Below are 19974 nucleotides of genomic sequence, written 5' to 3'. Positions count from 1 at the left end.
TGGAACTGTGGGTTATAAATAATCTAGGAATAGAAAATGTATAACTGCTGGAGAAATGTTGAGCTTGTAAATGGGTAAATTATAATTAGGGGATAGGATACTGTTCTCAGTACTGATTACAAGAAATTGTTTTTACGCATAGAATCCCAAACGTCTATCAAAGAACAACCCTCTGAAAGGTCAGCAAATAGATAATTTACCATATTTATATAAATAAATTCTTACAACTACTTTGCAAACAGCACATTTTATTAATAAAAAACTTGTAGTAAAAGAAAAGCTTGGCACAGTATTTCTTGCAATTTAATACAATTAAAAAACGATGTAAAAAAACAACAAAAACATTATTTTTTTGTAAAACAAAAAAAATAAGGAATTATTTGGTATTTTATTCAGTTGAATACTTAGAAAATCTGAGATGAATACTTTGTACATGAAAAATATGATAAGGGTTTTTATGAGCCTTCATCTTCAGTATAAAGGAACATTGTGGAAAAGTAGTAAAAAATATTATTACAATACGAATTACAATATACCTTTTCCGTATACAAAGATGTCTGAGATACCTTAATTATCTTACAACTACAACCTGGGAAAATGATGATTGTCAAAGGACTGAATAGTCTGATGATGCATTATCTGAGGTCCAATATCCTACCCATTATGTCCATGAATGAGAATCATATAATAAATGTATCTGAAAGGGAAAAAGAAATACTAGCTATTGACCAGTATGATGAAGGTTGGAAGACTTGGAGCATTTTCTTGTGAAAGTATGAGATAGTAAAGTTCATGGAGCATGTTGGAACCATGCTATTCAGAACTGGGAGATGCTGTAGAGTCTAAGTCATCTGCATCTTGATCATTTGGAGACACTGGTTGTCCACCTTTGACACGTTTCCACTTCATTCTTCGGTTTTGGAACCAAACTTTAACCTGCAAAAGCAAAATAAATATTTTAACTCAGACACAATGTTAGGTATTTTAAGACTAGCTCAATATACAGGAGTGCCTGTGTGACAGATTGTCATTGGAAGTGGCATAACATTGGTAGCCATCTCTGGAAGCAAGGCCGGTATTTTGCGTCCTCTAATCCATGGGCCAATAATACTACCAGAATCCCTTCTATCCATAAGTATTGCATCCCTTATCCATCAAGCAAATGTATTGTATTTTAAGAAAATACTAATGTAATAGTTTGCCCTTTTACCCTCTGTTTTTACAGCTTTTTTTGCATACAGTTTTAAAAATATGTGTATACATTGTTAATAAAAATAACTTTTAGTTAACTTTTTATGTGATTATTTTATTACATAGATTTTAGCCCTACCATTAACCCTAAATGTAGCCATAATCCTAGCCCTACTCTTAGGGCGGCTTTGCACGTTGCGACATCGCAAGCTGATGCTGCGATTTCGCACGCGATAGTCCCCGCCCCCGTCGCAGGTACGATATCGTGTGATAGCTGGCGTAGCGAAAATTATCGCTACTCCAGCTTCACATGCACTCACCTGCCCTGCGACCGTCGCTCTGGCCGGCGACCCGCCTCCTTCCTAAGGGGGCGGGTCGTTTGGCGTCATAGCGACATCACATGGCAGGCGGCCAATAGCGGCGGAGGGGCGGAGATGAGCAGGATGTAAACATCCCGCCCACCTCCTTCCTTCCGCATATCCTACGGAAGCCGCGGTGACGCCGGTAGGAGATGTTCCTCGCTCCTGCGACTTCACACACAGCGATGTGTGCTGCCGCAGGAGCAAGGAACAACATCGGACCGTCACGTCAGCGTAATTATGGATTACACCGACGCTGCACCGATGATACGATTACGACAATTTTGCGCTCGTTAATCGTATCATCTAGGCTTTACACACTACGATGTCGCATGCGATGTCGGATGTGCGTCACTTTCAATTTGACCCCACCGACATCGCACCTGCGATGTCGTAGTGTGCAAAGTCCGCCTTAGTCCAAATCTAGCCCTAAGCCTAACATAAACCATAGCCTTAACCCTAAATTGTTTTTTTTTTTTAATTTTCTTTAACGGGAACCAATCACCAAGATTTTCGTATATAAGCTAAAGCCAGTGCTATACTGGCACTATCAGGCTGATTCTCTACATACCTTTAGTGGTCAACGCCAATGTTTAGGTTTTGAAATCCAAAAAAGTAAAGTTTACAAAATCAGCAACTTCTTGAGTGACAGCAGCTGAGGAGCAGATAATATCTGGGGGTATTCATACTTATCCCCTCCCTCTGTTAGAATTAGCATAATAATTATATCATCGATTCCCTTTTTCACTTGCAGGACCTGTGTGAGGTCATACCCATGTGACCAGAAGGGGTGGGGGCCTCAGACAACAGAAAAATGTTGCTTTGTCGTATCAGCTTTGTTGGCTGAGGCCCTGCCCCTTCTTGTCACATGGGTATGACCTCACACAGGTCCTGCAAGTGAAAAAGTGAATCGATGGCATAATACTTATGCTAATTCTAACAGGGGGAGGGGATAACTATGGATATCCCCCAGATATCATCTGATTCTCTGCTGGTTACTCAAGAAGCTGATGATTTTATAAACTTTACTTTCTTGCATATCAAAAGCTAAACATCTGAGCTGATCACTACAGGTATGTATAGAATCAGCCTGATAGTACCAGTATCGCACTGGCTTTAGGTTATATACGAAAATCCTGGTGAGTGGTTCCCTTTAAATATGGTATCATATAGATGCCTGTTAAATAGATAGGCAATTCCTAGAACATCAGTAGGTATGTCGTACCACTGGCTACAGGAATGGATAGCACTAGAGTATTTCAACAGACCATTGGCTTTCTGCTCATACCTTATATCAATAGAATATGTCATATTAATCTCTATGAAAGGGGTTGTCTACTACTTGGACAACCCTTTCTCATTACCCTTTTTTGCCTCTATAAAAATAAATAAGCCTATATTTACCTCCGATGCGGCTGCGGTTCCAGTGATTTCTAAAGCCGTGTTCCCAGGGACTACATGACATTGTTATGATATGTGGGCCCCGAGACCAATCAGCGCTGGCTTCCATCTCCCCGCCTTTGGATGTGTGTGCAGGAAGTCAGCGTAGCATTCTCATCCTGTTCAAATGTCCAAAGATAGGAGAGAAATGCTGGGCGTTGATTGGTCGAGGGGCTTGTGTTTCATAACAATGTCATTTAGGCCTCAGGAACATGGCTTAAGAAATCACTGGAACCGCAGCAGCACTGGAGGTGAGTATAGGTTTATTTATTTTTATGGGGGGAACAAGGGGAATGAGAAGGGGTTGTCCAAGTAGTGGACAACCCCTTGAAGCTTATAAAAGGACATCCTATGATCTACCTTTTCTATAAGCTCAGCATAGGACAGTTTAAACATGTAGAATACCGCCCTATAGCGTGGAAGTGCAGCCATGACTGTTAGCCATCATTTCAGCTCTCTCTCTCTTTATAAATTCATAGAAGCCTTTTGCAATTAAAGGGGACTTTGGCTACTTGTTAGGTATCATTAACACTAGAACTACTGGACTCATGACACCTATATAGAAATACATAGTGCAAAGTAGTCAAAATGACTCTCTCAGTAGTTCTAGTGTTAAACCCATATACTGTATGTCAGGGTATTAAAGCTATTAAAATAGGTATCTGGGCTTTGCTATATGGCTCCGGCAGTAGCTTTACCCTAGTTATTGATTTTAAAGGCATAACAATAATTTTAGAATCAATAATAAAGGTTACATATTATTCACATTTGTTTTCCCTTCTTTTCCCTCCCCTTGAAGACTCAAAAAAATAACCCAAATTCTGCTCTGCATTATTTATCAATAAGTAACATCCCCTTGATAAAGACTAGAAAACCTATTACTAAAAAGTCCCATATCTTTAGAACTGTATGGTGGAATTTAAAAAAAAAAAAAACAAGAGCCTGAGTACGCAGGAGCAGCAGGAATAAAATAAGAGCAAAAACTGTCAATTTTTGACCCGGTGGCAGGTCATCTTTAAAATTTACCTAATGTTCCGTATATGCCATATTCTATAAGAAGGTGAAAGCTACAGCCTTAGGCTTCTGCCACACTCACGTGAAATTCACGCACGTGCCGAGAGACACGTATTTTCCCTGCGTGTTGCGTGCAGGTAAGTACGTGTCTCTGGTACGTGCGTGACACGTGTGTTCTACGTGTGCTATCCGCGATAGCACACGTAGAACCGGTAATTATTATACTCACCTGGTCCTTCCTGATGTCCGCGCTGCTGTCCGTGGTGCTGATCCTCGGTCTCCAACCCTCCCGTCTCCCCGCTGCTGCTGCTGCCAGGCAGTGAAGTGAATATTCAATGAGAATAATGAGCGGCGGTCGGCAGCAAGAGGCAGCAGCGGCAGAGACAGGAGGGCTGGAGAAGGTGAGTTAATGTTTTTTTTTTTTTCACTGACATGTGTGTTTTCTCCGGCGCGTGTCAAATGGGACCGCATCCACACTACACCCGTGTGGTACGGGTGCGGGCCGTGTGACACCCGTGCTGTCGGTGAAAAAACGGACATGTCAGCGCTTTGAAAATCGCACACACGTACAAACGCACACGGACACACGTTCCGTGTGGTTTTACGTGTGTGTGCCTGCTACCATAGGGTGGCATTGCTGTACGTGTCTCCGTGTCTCTGGTACGTGTAAAAAATGCCAAACACGTACCGGAGGCACGGATGTGTGGCGCTAGCCTTAGCTAGAGGTCTGATCTACATACAGCTGTATACAACTTCCGTTGACTGATGGTAAGTTTCTTTAGAACCAATCAGAATGTAATGAAAGATGGTTTACGTGTTTTAAGAATGTGCTTAATCCATTGCTATGGACAACAGAGTTTTCCACCAACTATGAAGACATCAGATAAGCCTTACCTGTCTTTCAGTGAGGTCGAGGTTCACAGCTATCTCGTATCTTCGAAGCCGGGTCAGGTAATTATGATGGGCAAATTCAGCTTCTAGCTCCCTCAGTTGTTCTTTAGTGAAGGCCGTTCTTTCTTTTCTGGCTTTGCTGTTTGTTTCTGGTTTGGTGACAGGATCTCCATTTTCTGTGTAAAGAAAAAAACACAGAGACATGTAAGAAACTGATAAATAGTAAACTAGTTAGTCTACAATTATAAACCATTGCATTAATAAACTAAAGGGCAACGAATCAAAAATTTAAAAGGAAACTGTCATGTCCCCAAACACTATTTTTAGTGATGAGCGAGCACGAAACGCGTGACTGCTCTTTACTTGAGTCGAGCTGGTCAGACGATCTGATGGGTTCGATTTGAATAATGGGTATAATATAAGTCACTTATTGGGCATTTCGGCTCTCTGTCCGTACAGCCAGCCTTATACAAAGCATTTCCAGAGGAGGGAGGTTTTTTGTTTTTTTTTAAACACACGGCATCTAAACATGTTGTTTTTACCTACAGTGAGAGCGATTTAGAGACTGCAAGCGGCTCATTCACTGAAGGGAGCTGGCTCTTTGTGTCAGATCTTTCATGAACGACACATCTGAGCACCTGCGTTACTCGGCCGAGTACCAAGCATACCCGAGCACCCCGATGCTTGATTGAGTATTGAGCAGTGGCTATTAACCTTCAGATATGGGGTTAGTTTGCAAGTTAATTGTGTTTCAGTGCACTTTACTGAATGCCCAGAGGGCACGCCCCATCCCTTCAGTAAAGTGCATTGGAAGGATGCTTCGGCACTTTGATTGACAGCTCTCTCTGATCAGATGTGCTGCAGAGAAAGCTGTCAATCAAAGTGCTCAGGAGTGGTAACAGCAACCACTCGCTGTGTACTGAGCGAGCAATGACAATAGCCATTCTTGGCATGCCTCTATGATTGAAAGCCATTGTCTCCTAGGAGGAATAAAGTGCATTCCCTCCTGATAGCTGTACTTTCAGTAAATTGGCCAGACAACTTTGTAATGCTATACAACTGCATATGAAATCTCTTTCTGCATGTTAATAGCATTTGGTGATATGACAAGTTCTCTTTAAATCTTCCTTTAGATGATCCTTTAAAGGGGGTCTGTCATTTCAAATGGGCAGTATAACTGAGACACATAGCCTTGTAGAAGATATATCCCTTATAAAAATAGCATCTTTATTGTTCTAATTGCTGCCTTCAGTCTGAAGATTTTTTTTAAAATAAATATGCTAGTAAACTTCTCATTGCAATCTTAGTGTGGCCAAGAGACTTAGGGGTACTTTGCACCCTGCGACATTGCAAGCCGATGCTGCGATGTCGAGCGTGATAGTCGCCGCCCCCGTCGCAGCAGCGATATCTTGTGATTGCTGCCGTAGCGAACATTATCGCTATGGCAGCTTCACACGCACTTACCTGCCCTGCGATGTCGCTCTGGCCGGCGACCCGCCCCCTTATTAAGGGGGCGGGTCATGCGGCGTCATAGCGACGTCACACGGCAGGTAGCCAATAGAAGCGGAGGGGCGGAGATGAGCGGGACGTAAACATCCCGCCCCCTTCCTTCCTTCCGCAGAGCCAGCGTTAGACGCGGTGACGCAGGTAGGAGATGTTCCTCCCTCCTGCGGCTTCACACACAGCGATGTGTGCTGCCGCAGGAACGAGGAACAACATCGTACCTGTCACTGCTGGCAAATTATGGAAATGTCGGACCCTACACCGATGATACGATAACGATGCTTTTGCGCTCGTTAATCGTATCAAAAAGCATTTACACACTACGATATCAACTGCGACGCCGGATGTCCGTCACTTTCGATTTGACCCCACCGATATCGCACCTGCGATGTCGTAGTGTGCAAAGCCCGCCTTAGTGCTCCGATCCACCCACTGGTTTTGCATTCTCTGCCCTCCATCACTGAGGATTGACAACACTGGCTTAACTAAATAGCACTGTGTGCAGAGAGAGCACTGGCAAGCAAGTGTTGTCAATCACCACGAAGGCAGGCACAGGCATGAAAAACCAGTAGGCAGAATGGTGCACTAAGCCTCTTGGCCACACCATAGGTGCACCGAGCAGCATGATTAGCATATTTGTTTAAGCTTCAGTTTCTTCAGAATGGAGGCAGCAATTAAAACACTAAAGGTGCAATTTTAGTACAGACTATAGATTTTACAAGGCTATATGCTTAGTTTATAATGTCAGTTTAGGCTGATACTCCCCTTTAAACCAGATGAGAAGCTGAGATATTTCTGCAAACTGAAGAATTCAAAAAAACTATACAGTAAAAAGACTTTGTCATGTTTAATGCATGTTACATTACTAAAACCTTATGATTTTCCACTATTCTGTCAACAGTCAGAGTATCCTCGTACAAGGTCATCTTTTCTTACCACCGTAAGTAAGGCCAGTCAGAAGATGATTATCAAAGTTGCAACAGCATGTCCACAAATATTAAATACTTTTATGGCCAGGCATTGTCCATTTATCATTCCAAACATTTGGATATGCTTTACTGGATGGTCTCTGTATATTATACAGAATGTATTTATATACAAGCATACTTTTTTGGTTACTATTACTATCCTTGCGAGAAAAAACCCTCTGTAATCTCTATCACACAAACTTTAAATTTTGAAGATATCCACTGCTGATGAAATGGGTACAGCATTTTTTCTACTCAACTGTTTTGGCTTTTATTTCTGATAGTTTTTAAACTCATGTAAAGTTGCAACCAATGCTCGCACTGCTCCAGTGTTACTATTAGGTGATGCTGGGCACAAGCTCAAGTTAGTCCCTTCCTCCAACCTGCATGGATAGTGTCAACCAAAGCAGATGTCCTCTCTCCTCAAGTATCAGAATTACAGATGAACAGATTGATCTGCAGAAGACTGAGTTCATCAAAATTCCTGAAATTTGCAGTTTCACTCAAATTTAAAAATTTCGAAATTGCGTTTCTGGTTTGCAAAAAAAAATAATTCTGAAACACCAGAAAATAGGATAAGGTCTTTTTGTGAGCCTCCAATAATGGCCTGCACATCTTGTGAATTATCCTACTTTGTACAATGGTGGTCAGTACCTGGGTCATCGTAGATCAGCAGTTCCCAATGGAACAGTTTGTACAGCAGAGTTGTTTTCCATCTTCAGAGTCTCTCTCTAAGGCTGGGGCCACACGGGCACTACTGCGATCCACTTGCATGACACTCGGCTCGTGCTGGCAGTACAGCAGAGCCGAGTGTCATGCCTGTGTCCTTGCAACTGAGGTCCGTTCGTGTGAGCAGACCTCAGCTGCGGGGGGCGGGCCGGCACTCAGGAGGGGAGGGAGGGATTTCTCTCTCTCTCTCCTGCGTAGTCGGCTATTGCCATTCTCGCACTGCACTAGCGGTACACCGGTGTACCGCGAGTGCAGTGCGATTTTTCTCTCGCCCCATTCACTTGAAGGCCTAAGCCACACGGCGAGAAAAACAGTGCGAGTGGAGTGCGATAAAACATCGCATTCCCCTCAGACCAATTCTAGCCTGTGTGTTAGCACACATGAGCGATTATTTTCTCAGCCCTAATCGGACTGAGAAAACAATCGCAGCATGCTGCGATTGTAAGCTGAGACTCTTTCTCTCTCACCCATTCAAGTGAATGGGGCGAGAGAAAAATCGCACTGCACTCGCGGTACACCGGTGTACTGCCAGTGCAGTGCGAGAATGGCAATAGCCGGCTACGCAGGAGAGAGGGAGAGAAATCCCTCCCCTCCTGAGTGCCGGCCTGCCCCCCGCAGCTGAGGTCTGCTCGCACGAACGGACCTCAGTTGCAAGGACACACGCATGACACTCGGCTCTGCTGTACTGCCAGCACGAGCCGAGTGTCATGCAAGTGGATCGCAGTAGTCCCCGTGTGGCCCCGGCCTTATATATTCTGTAAGCTCTTATGGTCAGCAAGGTCCTCTCTATTTCTCTCATCTATAGTGTATAATCTTTTAAGGTCATCAGGGTCTCCTCTCTTCTGTAGATTTTAAGCTATTATGGTCAGTGGGGTCCTTTTGCAGGAGTGGACACATGCAGAAGAGAACCATGTGCAAGAACATTATATGTACCCTTTGCAGCCCAATAGATCATCATAATGCCCTACCAATTGCATCTGCTTTGTAGGTTGTAGTGGGCTCCTTACCACCTGGGCCCCAATGTAGCTGCACAGTTTACACCAAAGATATGTCCACCCTTTGTCCCCTCATTCTCTCATATAGAGTTTACGTTCTTATGGTTAGCGGGGCCTCTTTATCTCTCCTATAGAATAAAAAAAGTCAGTGGAGCCTCTGTTAGGAGTCTCGACACAGAAACTAGCCAGATATCCCTCCAGGATGCACCTAGGATTTCACTGTGTTGAGTGCCCTCGTTGGCTGCCGACAGTGTTTTCTCTGGTTGGTCTCCCCGAGATCAGTGATTTTTTTGTCTTGTTAGTCTATTAGGCATTGCGCCCACCTGAACAGAATCCTACTCCACACTGATGAGAGGCAATACCCCAAAACAGCTGTCTGTGGATGGATACCTGGCCTTGGTATTTCCCTTGTCATATCTTTAAACTTGTCAAAGAGTTGGATATTGACTAAAAGGGCCACTTAATATGGTGGTTATGGTGGTTTCCTAAAAAGAGCCACTCCTTGGCTAGGTCCTTCCCGGAGGGATATCTGGCTAGTTTCTGTGTCGAGACTCCTAATAGAGGCTCCACGGACTTTTTTGATTTACATATTTCCCAGGGGGCAATGCACCTAGGATTTCACTGTGTTGACCGTCCTTGTTGGCTGCCGACAGTGTTTTCTCTGGCTGGTCTCCCCGAGGTCAGTGATTGTTTTGTCTTGTCTCTCCTATAGAATGTAAGTTTTTATGGCCATCAGGGTCCTTTCTTTCTCTCCTGTAGAGTGTAATCTCCTATGATCAGTAGGGTCCTCTCTCTCTCTCTCTCTCTCTCTCTCGTGTATTTTCCAAGCAAGTATAAGCCTTCCAGTATTGAGATTTGCACAAATTAGAATTTCCAAATATCCACTCATGTCTAACCAGGATCAACTAAAACTTATTTCTTCTGCAGAAGCACGTTTTCCTGCCCAATCAATTCTTTCTCTAGGAGCCCCTGTCTATATTATATACCTTGCTGAGTATACTTGTTGGTTCATTGATATAGGTTTACTTAAAAAATAAGTAAATACCTGCAATGAAACTATACCGAAAACAAGAATGGTATATGTAGGTACGTCTACTTCATTACTCTGATAAGTGAAACGTTGAGCAGCTCCACATAAAAATATGACATTGAGAGTTAGCAGGTTTTGCAAATGTACTCAGACAGCCTCCCAGACGTTTGCCGTATGATATCATTACTACATTACTATCCTTGGAACTCCTTGACATACTGCAGCCATCCTAATGGAATATTTTCTCTCATCTGAAGTTTTTTTTTGTTTAAGACATTGTTTTAAGTGCGAGACTCTTTCCACTGTGTTTTACTCATGCTCCACATGAAAAGACTCACACATTGGATCACAAATGAGGCAGCATCTGGATTCTGCACAGTAAAGCCTAGCAGAGATCACACCTCAAGCTGCTTCTTGCTGCTCGTAAACCCTGTGATAGTCATGCACCAGTAATGAAATTGCACCTTCTGTCGAGGTGGAAAGAAAAATATTACTTTGAAGTGTGCAAAAATGAAGATCAACAAAATGTTGCAGTCAGGCCAAAGTACAGTTCAAACTAATGGAAGTTATGAGCAGCAATATACGGGAAAGTCACTCTCATGGTATACTAGAATTCTTTATTTTTTTTCTAATACCCTGTTGTTATAAAATTTCAGACTTTAAAAGTTTGGTTTTTTTCAAAAATATTACCATAGCTCGCTATTTCAGAAAAAGTACACAGAGTTTCTGGCTTCAGAAAATTACATTGTAGAGTTCTGACACTCAGGCACTTAAGATACATGAATAAACTGCATTATTTCAAGGGAAGGACAAAGAAGGGTGGAGCAAAACACAATAATTATCCAGAGGCAAAGGTTTTCCGACTCCCAGGACAAGAATCCTGTTTGATGCCCCTCCCCCCACATGCGGAATGAGTAGTCGTTATGTGACCGCTCATTTATATGCGATTTGCACACTTATAGTCACATGCTGACGACCTTCTCTTCAATTTTCTCAATGTACAGTGGAAAACTACAGCCCTTTTTTAATAGAGAGAAGCAAGAAAAGCTAGATGTCATATGATCAAAAGTATGGAAAGTGAAAAAATGCGACATACAGTAACTGCAGACTTTCAGAAAAAAAACTTAGACAACCCCTTTAATGCTCCTAACATAAATAAAAACAGTAACCCTTAACTTGTCAGACGACATAATAATTAATTAACATAGCCATCCCTCATTGTATAATGTTTCATCAAACAGCCCCTCCTTGCTCCTCATACTATCTCCTCAAAGTCATTCTTCTCACTCACCATACTGTGCCTCACCCATCCCTCTTGCTCCCCAATACTGTGTCCTGATAAATTCCTATCTTTGCTCCCCATACTGTCCACACCCACCCCCCTTGGTCTCCATACTGTCTGCACCCATCTCCCTCTCTGCAATACTCTGTACTTTTACATCTCCATTTTGCTTTACATACTCTCAATAACCATCCTCCTTGTACCACATACTGTCTGAACCCATCCTCTCCCTTGCTTTCCAAACTGTGTCCTCAAATTCCCACCTTGCTTCCTATACTGTATAAGTTCCCAACTTCCCCTCACTCCTCATTCTATGTCAGTACCCATCCCCCTCCTTGCTCCCCAATTACAAGAAATTAAACCCTCCAAATTAAAATAAATTGTCAGTGTCTTCAGCTCCAGTGGAGCACTTACCACCGGCGAGTAACATAAGCAGTGTTATCAGATGATTTGGTCACATTGCTGCCATCCCTGAAAGTGCCAGCCATCAGGGCTTGAATTATACTCACATCTGAAAACTGATCACTGGGAGCCAGTGCATTGTAGCTTCTCTGAACATGGTTGTCACTCTTAGCATGGCCTCTGCGGGGAACAGCAAAATGCAGCCGCAGGGGAGACACCTCGGACAACATCATCAGGTGGCCCGACGACACCCCGCCTGCATGCAGCACCTGGGCAATTGTCCAACCTGCCCCACCCTGGACATGCCACTGAATTATCTCTTCCTGTCCTTTGAATTCTGCTCCATCACCCTCATCCCCCATGACCTTGGCATTCAGATTACATATGACCCCTAATTACAAACATCAGATGTTAAAAAAACTCAACAAATTAATGTACTTACTTTGTTGCTGATCTCTCTGGCCACCATGTAGTCCTTTTCTTTCCACTGTTGAGCTCACTGCCTGGCATAAGGTCGCATCGTTACTGAAGTCCTAGATTATAAAAAAAGTCCGGAGATGCAGCGCACACCCGACAATGAAAAGAAGAGGACCAGCCAGAGAGGTATATATTGGTTAAAAAAATAACACTCACCTCTCCAGCTGACCCACTGCTTGCTACCTGGTCCTTTTCTTTCCAAAACATCTTCAAGGCTTCCAACCACATCCAGGCTCTGAGGTTACTGTGCGATATAGGGTCACAACATTGACATTGGAACCTTATGATGCACTGTAACCTCTGAGGTCTAGACGTGGCTGTAAGTCCTGGATTATAGTGAACAGAGGGAGATGCAGCTCGCTTGACAAGAGAAAAAACAAGGACTAGATGACAGGTGCCAAACGGTGGGGTGGCTGGAGTGCTCAGCGGTCAGATGAGTATTGTATTTTTTTTGCCCACCCTCTTCCATCTGACATATTGTAAATATCTGGGTTACAAAGAAAGCAACAGAACGTATCTAATTCTTAAACCACGGACTGTCTGTATAAGCTTTTGTTGGAATATTCCTAAAATGTATTCTTTAGCTTTTAATCTTTTGGTCCTATTGGCTCTAACTTCATATTTTCCCATACTACCCACATCCTCAATTGTTGCAGTAAAACTACGACCATTTACGCTGAAACAAGAAAACCCCTTCAATTCATTTTAGAATAACAAAACATATTTTTTGTCCACTTATTTAATTGATCTATCTAATATCTATCTACTTTTACATCCCTAATTTATCCATATGTATATGTCTATCATCTATTAACTTTAAAATAGTTGGCCACTACTTCTAAATTGATGGCCTATCCTTAGGATAGGTCATCAATGTCTAATTGATAGGGGTCCAACACCTGGCACCCCCACCCACCAGTTGCTCTTGGTCCTAGTGGTGGCAGCTGGAGATGTTCTGTTGCTGAACTGCCTCGTCTTCTAATATCGGCAACTGAGCATTTATGGCTGCCTCCCATTCAAGTCAATAGGAGCTGGATGTGCAGTACCGGGCAGTGGCCGCTATCAGTTGATGGGGCATCTCCGCAACTGAGCATTTCTGGCTGAATACTGCCTGCACCAGAAACAGATGATCTTCGTGAGTGCCGGACCCCGGCCGATCAGACATTGATTTCCTCTTTTAAGAATAGGCCATCATTGTGAAAGTTGTGGACAACTCTTGAAGGCTTAATATATAAGGCAATGCTTTGAGGGCAAAAATTTCTGTGCAGCCTCACAGCATGCTATGATTTTTTTTATTTAGACTTTTTTAATCTTATTGAAAAACTGCAATATGCCTCACTATGGAATTGGAGATAGTACGGAGTACTGCTCACTTGTGTCCAAACTGTAAAGCTGATATTACTGGTAAAATGCATAGCCCTCTGAGAAAGTCATTCTGAATCTATTACGCAAAATCTTTTCTTTTTTAGCACTCAGCTCAGTTTATATAAAACAGTATGTGGTATATTTGATACTTTAGCACTGGCACACACTGCATAAAAAGTGAGCATATTTTGCCCCTCTTTTGGCACCTGTATCAAGTTAGTACCTTGGCTTGCAATGATTATGACTCTTAAGCACAGCATCTTAATGTAGAACACATGTTCGTGTGATTCAAGATGTTGAGTATATCATTAGCAGCAGAGGAGATGCCAACAATCTGATATGTCATGCTAGATCCTTCAGAAGGATAAGCCAGGTGGTTCTCTCTGAAGGTGTCAAATTCTAGTAGGTAGCCGGCTTCTCTCCACAGTGACCCTCGACAGATCACAGGCAGTATAGCAGACAGGAAAAGATTTTAGAAAAACCTATGAATGTGACCCTATGTAACAGACCATGAGAAATAATAACTCAAGTCAAGTTATATAAGAAGATTAACCACTACTAATACATTACATTTATAAAATATAGCAGAGAAGTTAAGAAAGAAAATATTTTAGCTAAATTTCAATTATTAATCGCAAGTTGCTGGTGTGACCATTAAAAATACAGTGGCATGCAAAGGTTTGGGTACCCTTGGTCAAAATTACCGTAATTGTAAATAGCTAAGCAAGTTGAAGATTAAATTAACTCTAAAATTTCCTTTGTATTTTGGGGAAAAAAATATATTTTAAAAATTACAAAAAGGAAAATGGGCCGATGCAAAAGTTTGGACATCCTTGGAGATTTGTGTTCCCAGATAACTTTAACAAAAGTTGCAATAACAGTAACAGTAATTTTGACCAGAGGTGCCCAAACGTTTACATACCACTGTAGAACGCACTATACATTACCCCATTTGACAACAGGGTAACATCTCCACAAAATGTTATTTCCTTATGAAATCAGTAGGACCTGATGCCACGTGCTTGTTTTGGTGCTGTATGCAACTCATGTATTATGCCTTGGAGAAACACTCTAAAGCTACAGAGAATATTTTTGTGATGTGAATTTTCTCAAAATATCATGAAAGGAATCCAAGGAATATGGTTAATCGGACGGAAGCTTAAAGACACAATTTTTAGGTGACCTGTAAGTGACATGTCACTTACAAAAGTAATTTTCAAAGCCACACCGGAAAAATGTGTCTGTATGAACAGCGCTGATGTTTTCCCATGAAAATGATGGGGTTTGATTTCTTTTTTTTTATGGATTTTGGTGGGAAAACAAGCATTTACGCGACTAAAATCCACAAACACAAAAATACTTTTTGAACAAACCCTCAAGATTCTGTTATGGAGAACAAGAAATCACCGGTTGTCTTTGAATATTGGACACATGTTGAGACAACTTAGCAACCTAAGCCTACTTCACCGAAGAAAGCAGGCGTGGTGAAGTAGGCTTCATATCAGGCCCCCTTCACACGCACATGAAAAAAACAAACCGTTTTTTACGTACGTATTAAAGGGGTGGTTTGCTCCCCGTGTGCCGTGTTTGTGGCACATGCGTGTCCTCCGTGTGTTATACGTAATAACACACGGAGAACGGAAAGTCCCGCCTTACCTGATTCTTCCGGAGCTGTCTGTGGTGCTGAATGACAGTGTCCAGAACAGGCCATGCCCCGCTGACACTGCTTCCGGCCCCCAGTGAAGAAGATGCGTTGTTCAAATTCACTGGGTGTCGGATGCAGGTGACAGCCGCGGCAGAGACTGCAGGGCTGGTGGAGGTGAGTATGTGTTTTTTTTTTTTTTACAATGACACGTGTGTTTCTCCGGCGCATTTCACGTGGGTCCGCATCCACACTACATCCGTGTGGTACGTTTGTGGGCCGCGTGACATCTGTGCTGCCAGAAAAAAATGGACATGCCTCTGTATGTAGCACATGGGCTCAGGTCTGCTCCACACGGAGGCACGGGCCAATGGCTGAACATGTGCATGCACATATACCCATTGATTTTAATGGGTTTACGTGTACCCGTGTCTCTGGTACATGCGGGCACAGACCTAGCACGTACCGGAGGCACGTGCGTGTAAAGGGGTCCTTAGACTTGGTCTAATTTTCACATGTTAATTTTATGGACCTTAAGGTAAACTTCCAAGCCTTTCAGACACATAGTCCATTTATTAACATTAGGACATGAGCTGACTATTGTCTATTTTATAACATGTACCATGGGAATTAAAGGGGGACATGTTCTGTCACATAGCTAGGGTTGACGCTGCCATCAGTAGAGCAGTTATCTGACTTCCTTTAGTATAAAGTATAGGGTCAACCTTTCAATTAGTGGGACTTGTGCATTCTTCCATATGTCCCTGTAAACCCTGTATGGACCTGTGATATGTTGCCCAGCGTGCAGCCCATTATTCCTCCATATGTTTCAGAATTTATATGGGAGATATCACTGTTGCATTTCATACATATGGTAAGATCTATGTAGCTACCTGGAGTAATATTTTCCAAAAATCCTATTATTTCTCCAAACACACATATACGTTACAGTAGATCTATTTTAGTCGGTTACATCACATACTGCCTTTGTAGTCGAGGGCTGGTGAGAAAGACACTTCAGAATAAAGTGGAATTTCCTGCATATAGAAGGAGCTTGGATTGTCTTTCCTCGCTTTTTTCCTTCTCGTGGTTACGTAACAAATGCAGGAAAGCCTAAATCATTTCCCGCATACAATAATACGAGGGATGTTTATTACTGAGATGAAAGAACAGCTATTTCTGATGAGGATTTACTAGCATGGTGTTGGGAACTTTAGAGACTGTGCATCAGTAATACGGCAATAGGGCGTCATTTCAGTGTGAGCTTCTCCTGGGCCCATTTATAAAAGCCTAAAGCATACTTAATCCCTGGTCTTGTTTTATAATTTCAATGCGTGTATCATTGTGTTATACCAGCCCCGGCAGAGGGTCAAGTAACCTGACTGTGTCTGCTCCATAGGCTCCATAACGTTATACAAGAGCTGTGATCTAAGGAATTAATGAGCCAATCAAAGTTATTAAATGTAACCCAACCTGCTACAGTGCCTCTCCGGCAAGATAGGGAAAGTAACCAATAAACATGGAAGAAGCACAGTATTAGCCAATATCTTTATTCCCAATTTAGATTTCTATTTTTGGGAGGTAATATTATATTTAGTTTGTAGAGGATAATAATCTGGAAAATATTTCAAAAGCTAAACTATGAAATATGAGTTAATAAAATATAATAAAGAATAAGAATATTCTTTATTTTTCCATTTGACCTTCTGAGTCCCAACGTAAAATATATAATACCCCCCACACCCAACTTTATGTACCATATGCCATTTATTACGTTGGTTTGCTTTTATGTGGTACAGATGCCTTCAAACCCTTTCAGGCACCAGGGCGAAGTGAGACTGCTATCACTGTGCTCCTAGAAGCTACACCCGTTATTGATCCTGCCAATATTATGTTACTTCCATAAAGATCCAATACGCTGCTATATTTTACTTTAGCATCTGCCATACAATCAAGATCACATATACACCATTTGAGAACTGGGATGCAGGGCACAGCAGCACAGACAATTGCTTTAGCGGCAAGTGCAGACGGGCCGAAATGTACAAAATTTGCATAAATCTCATCTATTTTTCAACTTTTTTTCTAAAACAGAAAAAGATTGCAGGCTACACCAAAAAAATAATTTTTTTTTTAGGAGGATCTGTTATATTATGCTGTTCTTAATTAGTGTGGACAATAACACTACTGCCCCCCCAAAATATGTACCATTTCCTAAAAAAAGTTAAACAGAGAACAAACTGATCTAACAGCTACAGTGGCATGTAAAAGTTCGGACACCCCTGGTCAAAATTACTGTTATTATGAATAATTAAGCAAGTTGAAAATGAAATGATCTCTAATAGACATAAGGCTAAAGATGACACATTTCTTTTGTATTTTATGCAAAATAAAATTGTGTGTATATATATATATATATATATATATATATATACAGTACAGACCAAAGGTTTGGACACATCTTCTCATTCAAAGAGTTTTCTTTATTTTCATGACTCTAAAAACTGTAAATTCACATTCAAGGCATCAAAACTATGAATTAACATATGTGGAGTGAAACACTTAACAAAAAAGTGTGAAACAACTGAACATATGTCTTATATTCTAGGTTTTTCAAAGTAGCCACCTGTTGCTTTGATTACTGCTTTGCACACTCTTGGCATTCTCTTGATGAGCTTCAAGAGGTAGTCACCGGAAATGGTCTTCCAACAGTCTTGAAGGAGTTCCCAGAGATGCTTAGCACTTGTTGGCCCTTTTGCCTTCATTCTGTGGTCCAGCTCACCCCAAACCATCTCGATTGGGTTCAGGTCTGGTGACTGTGGAGGCCAGGTCATCTGGCGTAGCAAACCATCACTCTCCTTCTTAGTCAAATAGCCCTTACACAGCCTGGAGGTGTGTTTGGGGTCATTGTCCTGTTGAAAAATAAATGATGATCCAACTAAACGCAAACCGGATGGAATAGCATGCCGCAGCAAGATGCTGTGGTAGCCATGCTGGTTCGGTATGCCTTCAATTTTGAATAAATCCACAACAGTGTCACCAGCAAAGCACCCCCACACCATCACATCTCCTCCTCCATACTTCACGGTGGGAACCAGGCATGTAGAGTCCATCCGTTCACCTTTTCTGCGTAGCACAAAGACACGGTGGTTGCATCCAGAGATCTCAAACTTGGACTCATCAGACAAAAGCACAGATTTTTACTGGTCTAATGTCCATTCCTTGTGTTCTTTAGCCCAAACAAGTCTCTTCTTCTTGTTGCCTGTCCTTAGCAGTGGTTTCCTAGCAGCTATTTTTCCATGAAGGCCTGCTGCACAAAGTCTCCTCTTAACAGTTGTTCTAGAGATGTGTCTGCTGCTAGAACTCTGTGTGGCATTGACCTGGTCTCTAATCTGAGCTGCTGTTAACCTTCAATTTCTGAGGCTGGTGACTCGGATAAACTTATCCTCCGCAGCAGAGGTGACTCTTGGTCTTACTTTCCTTGGGCGGTCCTCATGTGAGCCAGTTTCTTTGTAACATTTGATGGTTTTTGCCATTGCACTTGGGGACACTTTCAAAGTTTTCCCAATTTTTCGGACTAACTGACCTTCATTTCTTAAAGTAATGATGGACACTCATTTTCTTTACTTAGCTGCTTTTTTCTTGCCATAATACAAATTCTAACAGTCTATTCAGTAGGACGATCAGCTGTGTATCCACCAGACTTCTGCAAAACACAACTGATGGTCCCAACCCCATTTATAAGGCAAAAAATCCCACTTATTAAACCTGACAGGGCACACCTGTGAAGTGAAAACAATTTCCGGTGACTACCTTTTGAAGCTCATCAAGAGAATGCCAAGAGTTTGCAAAGCAGTAATCAAAGCAAAAGGTTGCTACTTTTAAGAACCTAAAATATAAGACATATATTCAGTTGTTTCACACTTTTTTGTTAAGTATTTCATTCCACATATGTTAACTCTGGAACTATAGTTTTGATGTCTTCAATGTGAATCTACAATTTTTAGAGTCATGAAAATAAAGAAAACTCTTTGAATGAGAAGGTATGTCCCAACTTTTGGTCTGTACCGTATAAATTATATATATATATGTGTATATATATATATATATATATATATATATATATATATATTGCTTGAAAAAATAAAGGGAACACTAAATTTCCATTCTGTTGTTTAAGTGTTCCCTTTATTTTTTTGAGCAGTATATATACTTTTTTATTTATTTTCATTTTTTTTCCTATCTGTTACAATTGAAAAAAATACAAAAGGGCAAATTGGCCAATGCAAACGTTTGGGCACTCTTGGAGATCTGTGTGCACAGAATACTTTGAGCAAGGTTTCAGTCCTTAATTAGACTGTCAGGGTTATGGCTTGTTCAATATCAACATTAGGAATGGCCAGGTGATCCAAATTTCACAGCGTTCTAAAAACCCAGCCTACTCTGACATTGTGCCAAAAAACAGCAGCCATGGGTTCTTTGAAGCAGCTGCCTAGCACTCTGAAAATGGTGGAGGCCTACAAAGCAAGAGAAGGCTATCAGAAGATAACAAAATGTTTTCATGTTGTCCTTTCCTCAGTTTGAAATGTAAATAAAAAATGGCAGTTAACAGGAACAGAGGAGATTAAGACAGAGAAGGTCAAGATAAGGTCTGGAAGACCAAGCAAAATTTCAAGAGAGTCCTCA

At 41.7% G+C, this 19974-nt stretch overlaps 1 protein-coding gene across 1 annotated transcript in view; it reads right to left on the bottom strand.

Moving 5' to 3' along the window:
* Positions 1-275: 275 nt before the first annotated feature.
* Positions 276-19974, bottom strand: part of MEOX1 (mesenchyme homeobox 1) — a 67203-nt gene continuing 47504 nt past the window's right edge. The window contains exons 2-3 of the mRNA XM_075347590.1: positions 4899-5071; positions 276-936 (exon numbers count right to left, since the gene is read on the bottom strand). Of these exons, the coding sequence (XP_075203705.1) occupies positions 814-936; positions 4899-5071 (296 nt within the window). The 3' untranslated portion in view covers positions 276-813. The remainder of the gene's footprint in view (positions 937-4898; positions 5072-19974) is intronic.

Source organism: Anomaloglossus baeobatrachus, chromosome 5, assembly GCF_048569485.1.
Source record: "Anomaloglossus baeobatrachus isolate aAnoBae1 chromosome 5, aAnoBae1.hap1, whole genome shotgun sequence".
In the NCBI taxonomy this organism is placed as follows: Eukaryota; Metazoa; Chordata; class Amphibia; order Anura; family Aromobatidae; genus Anomaloglossus; species Anomaloglossus baeobatrachus.
This window is presented reverse-complemented; position numbering and strand designations above follow the sequence as displayed.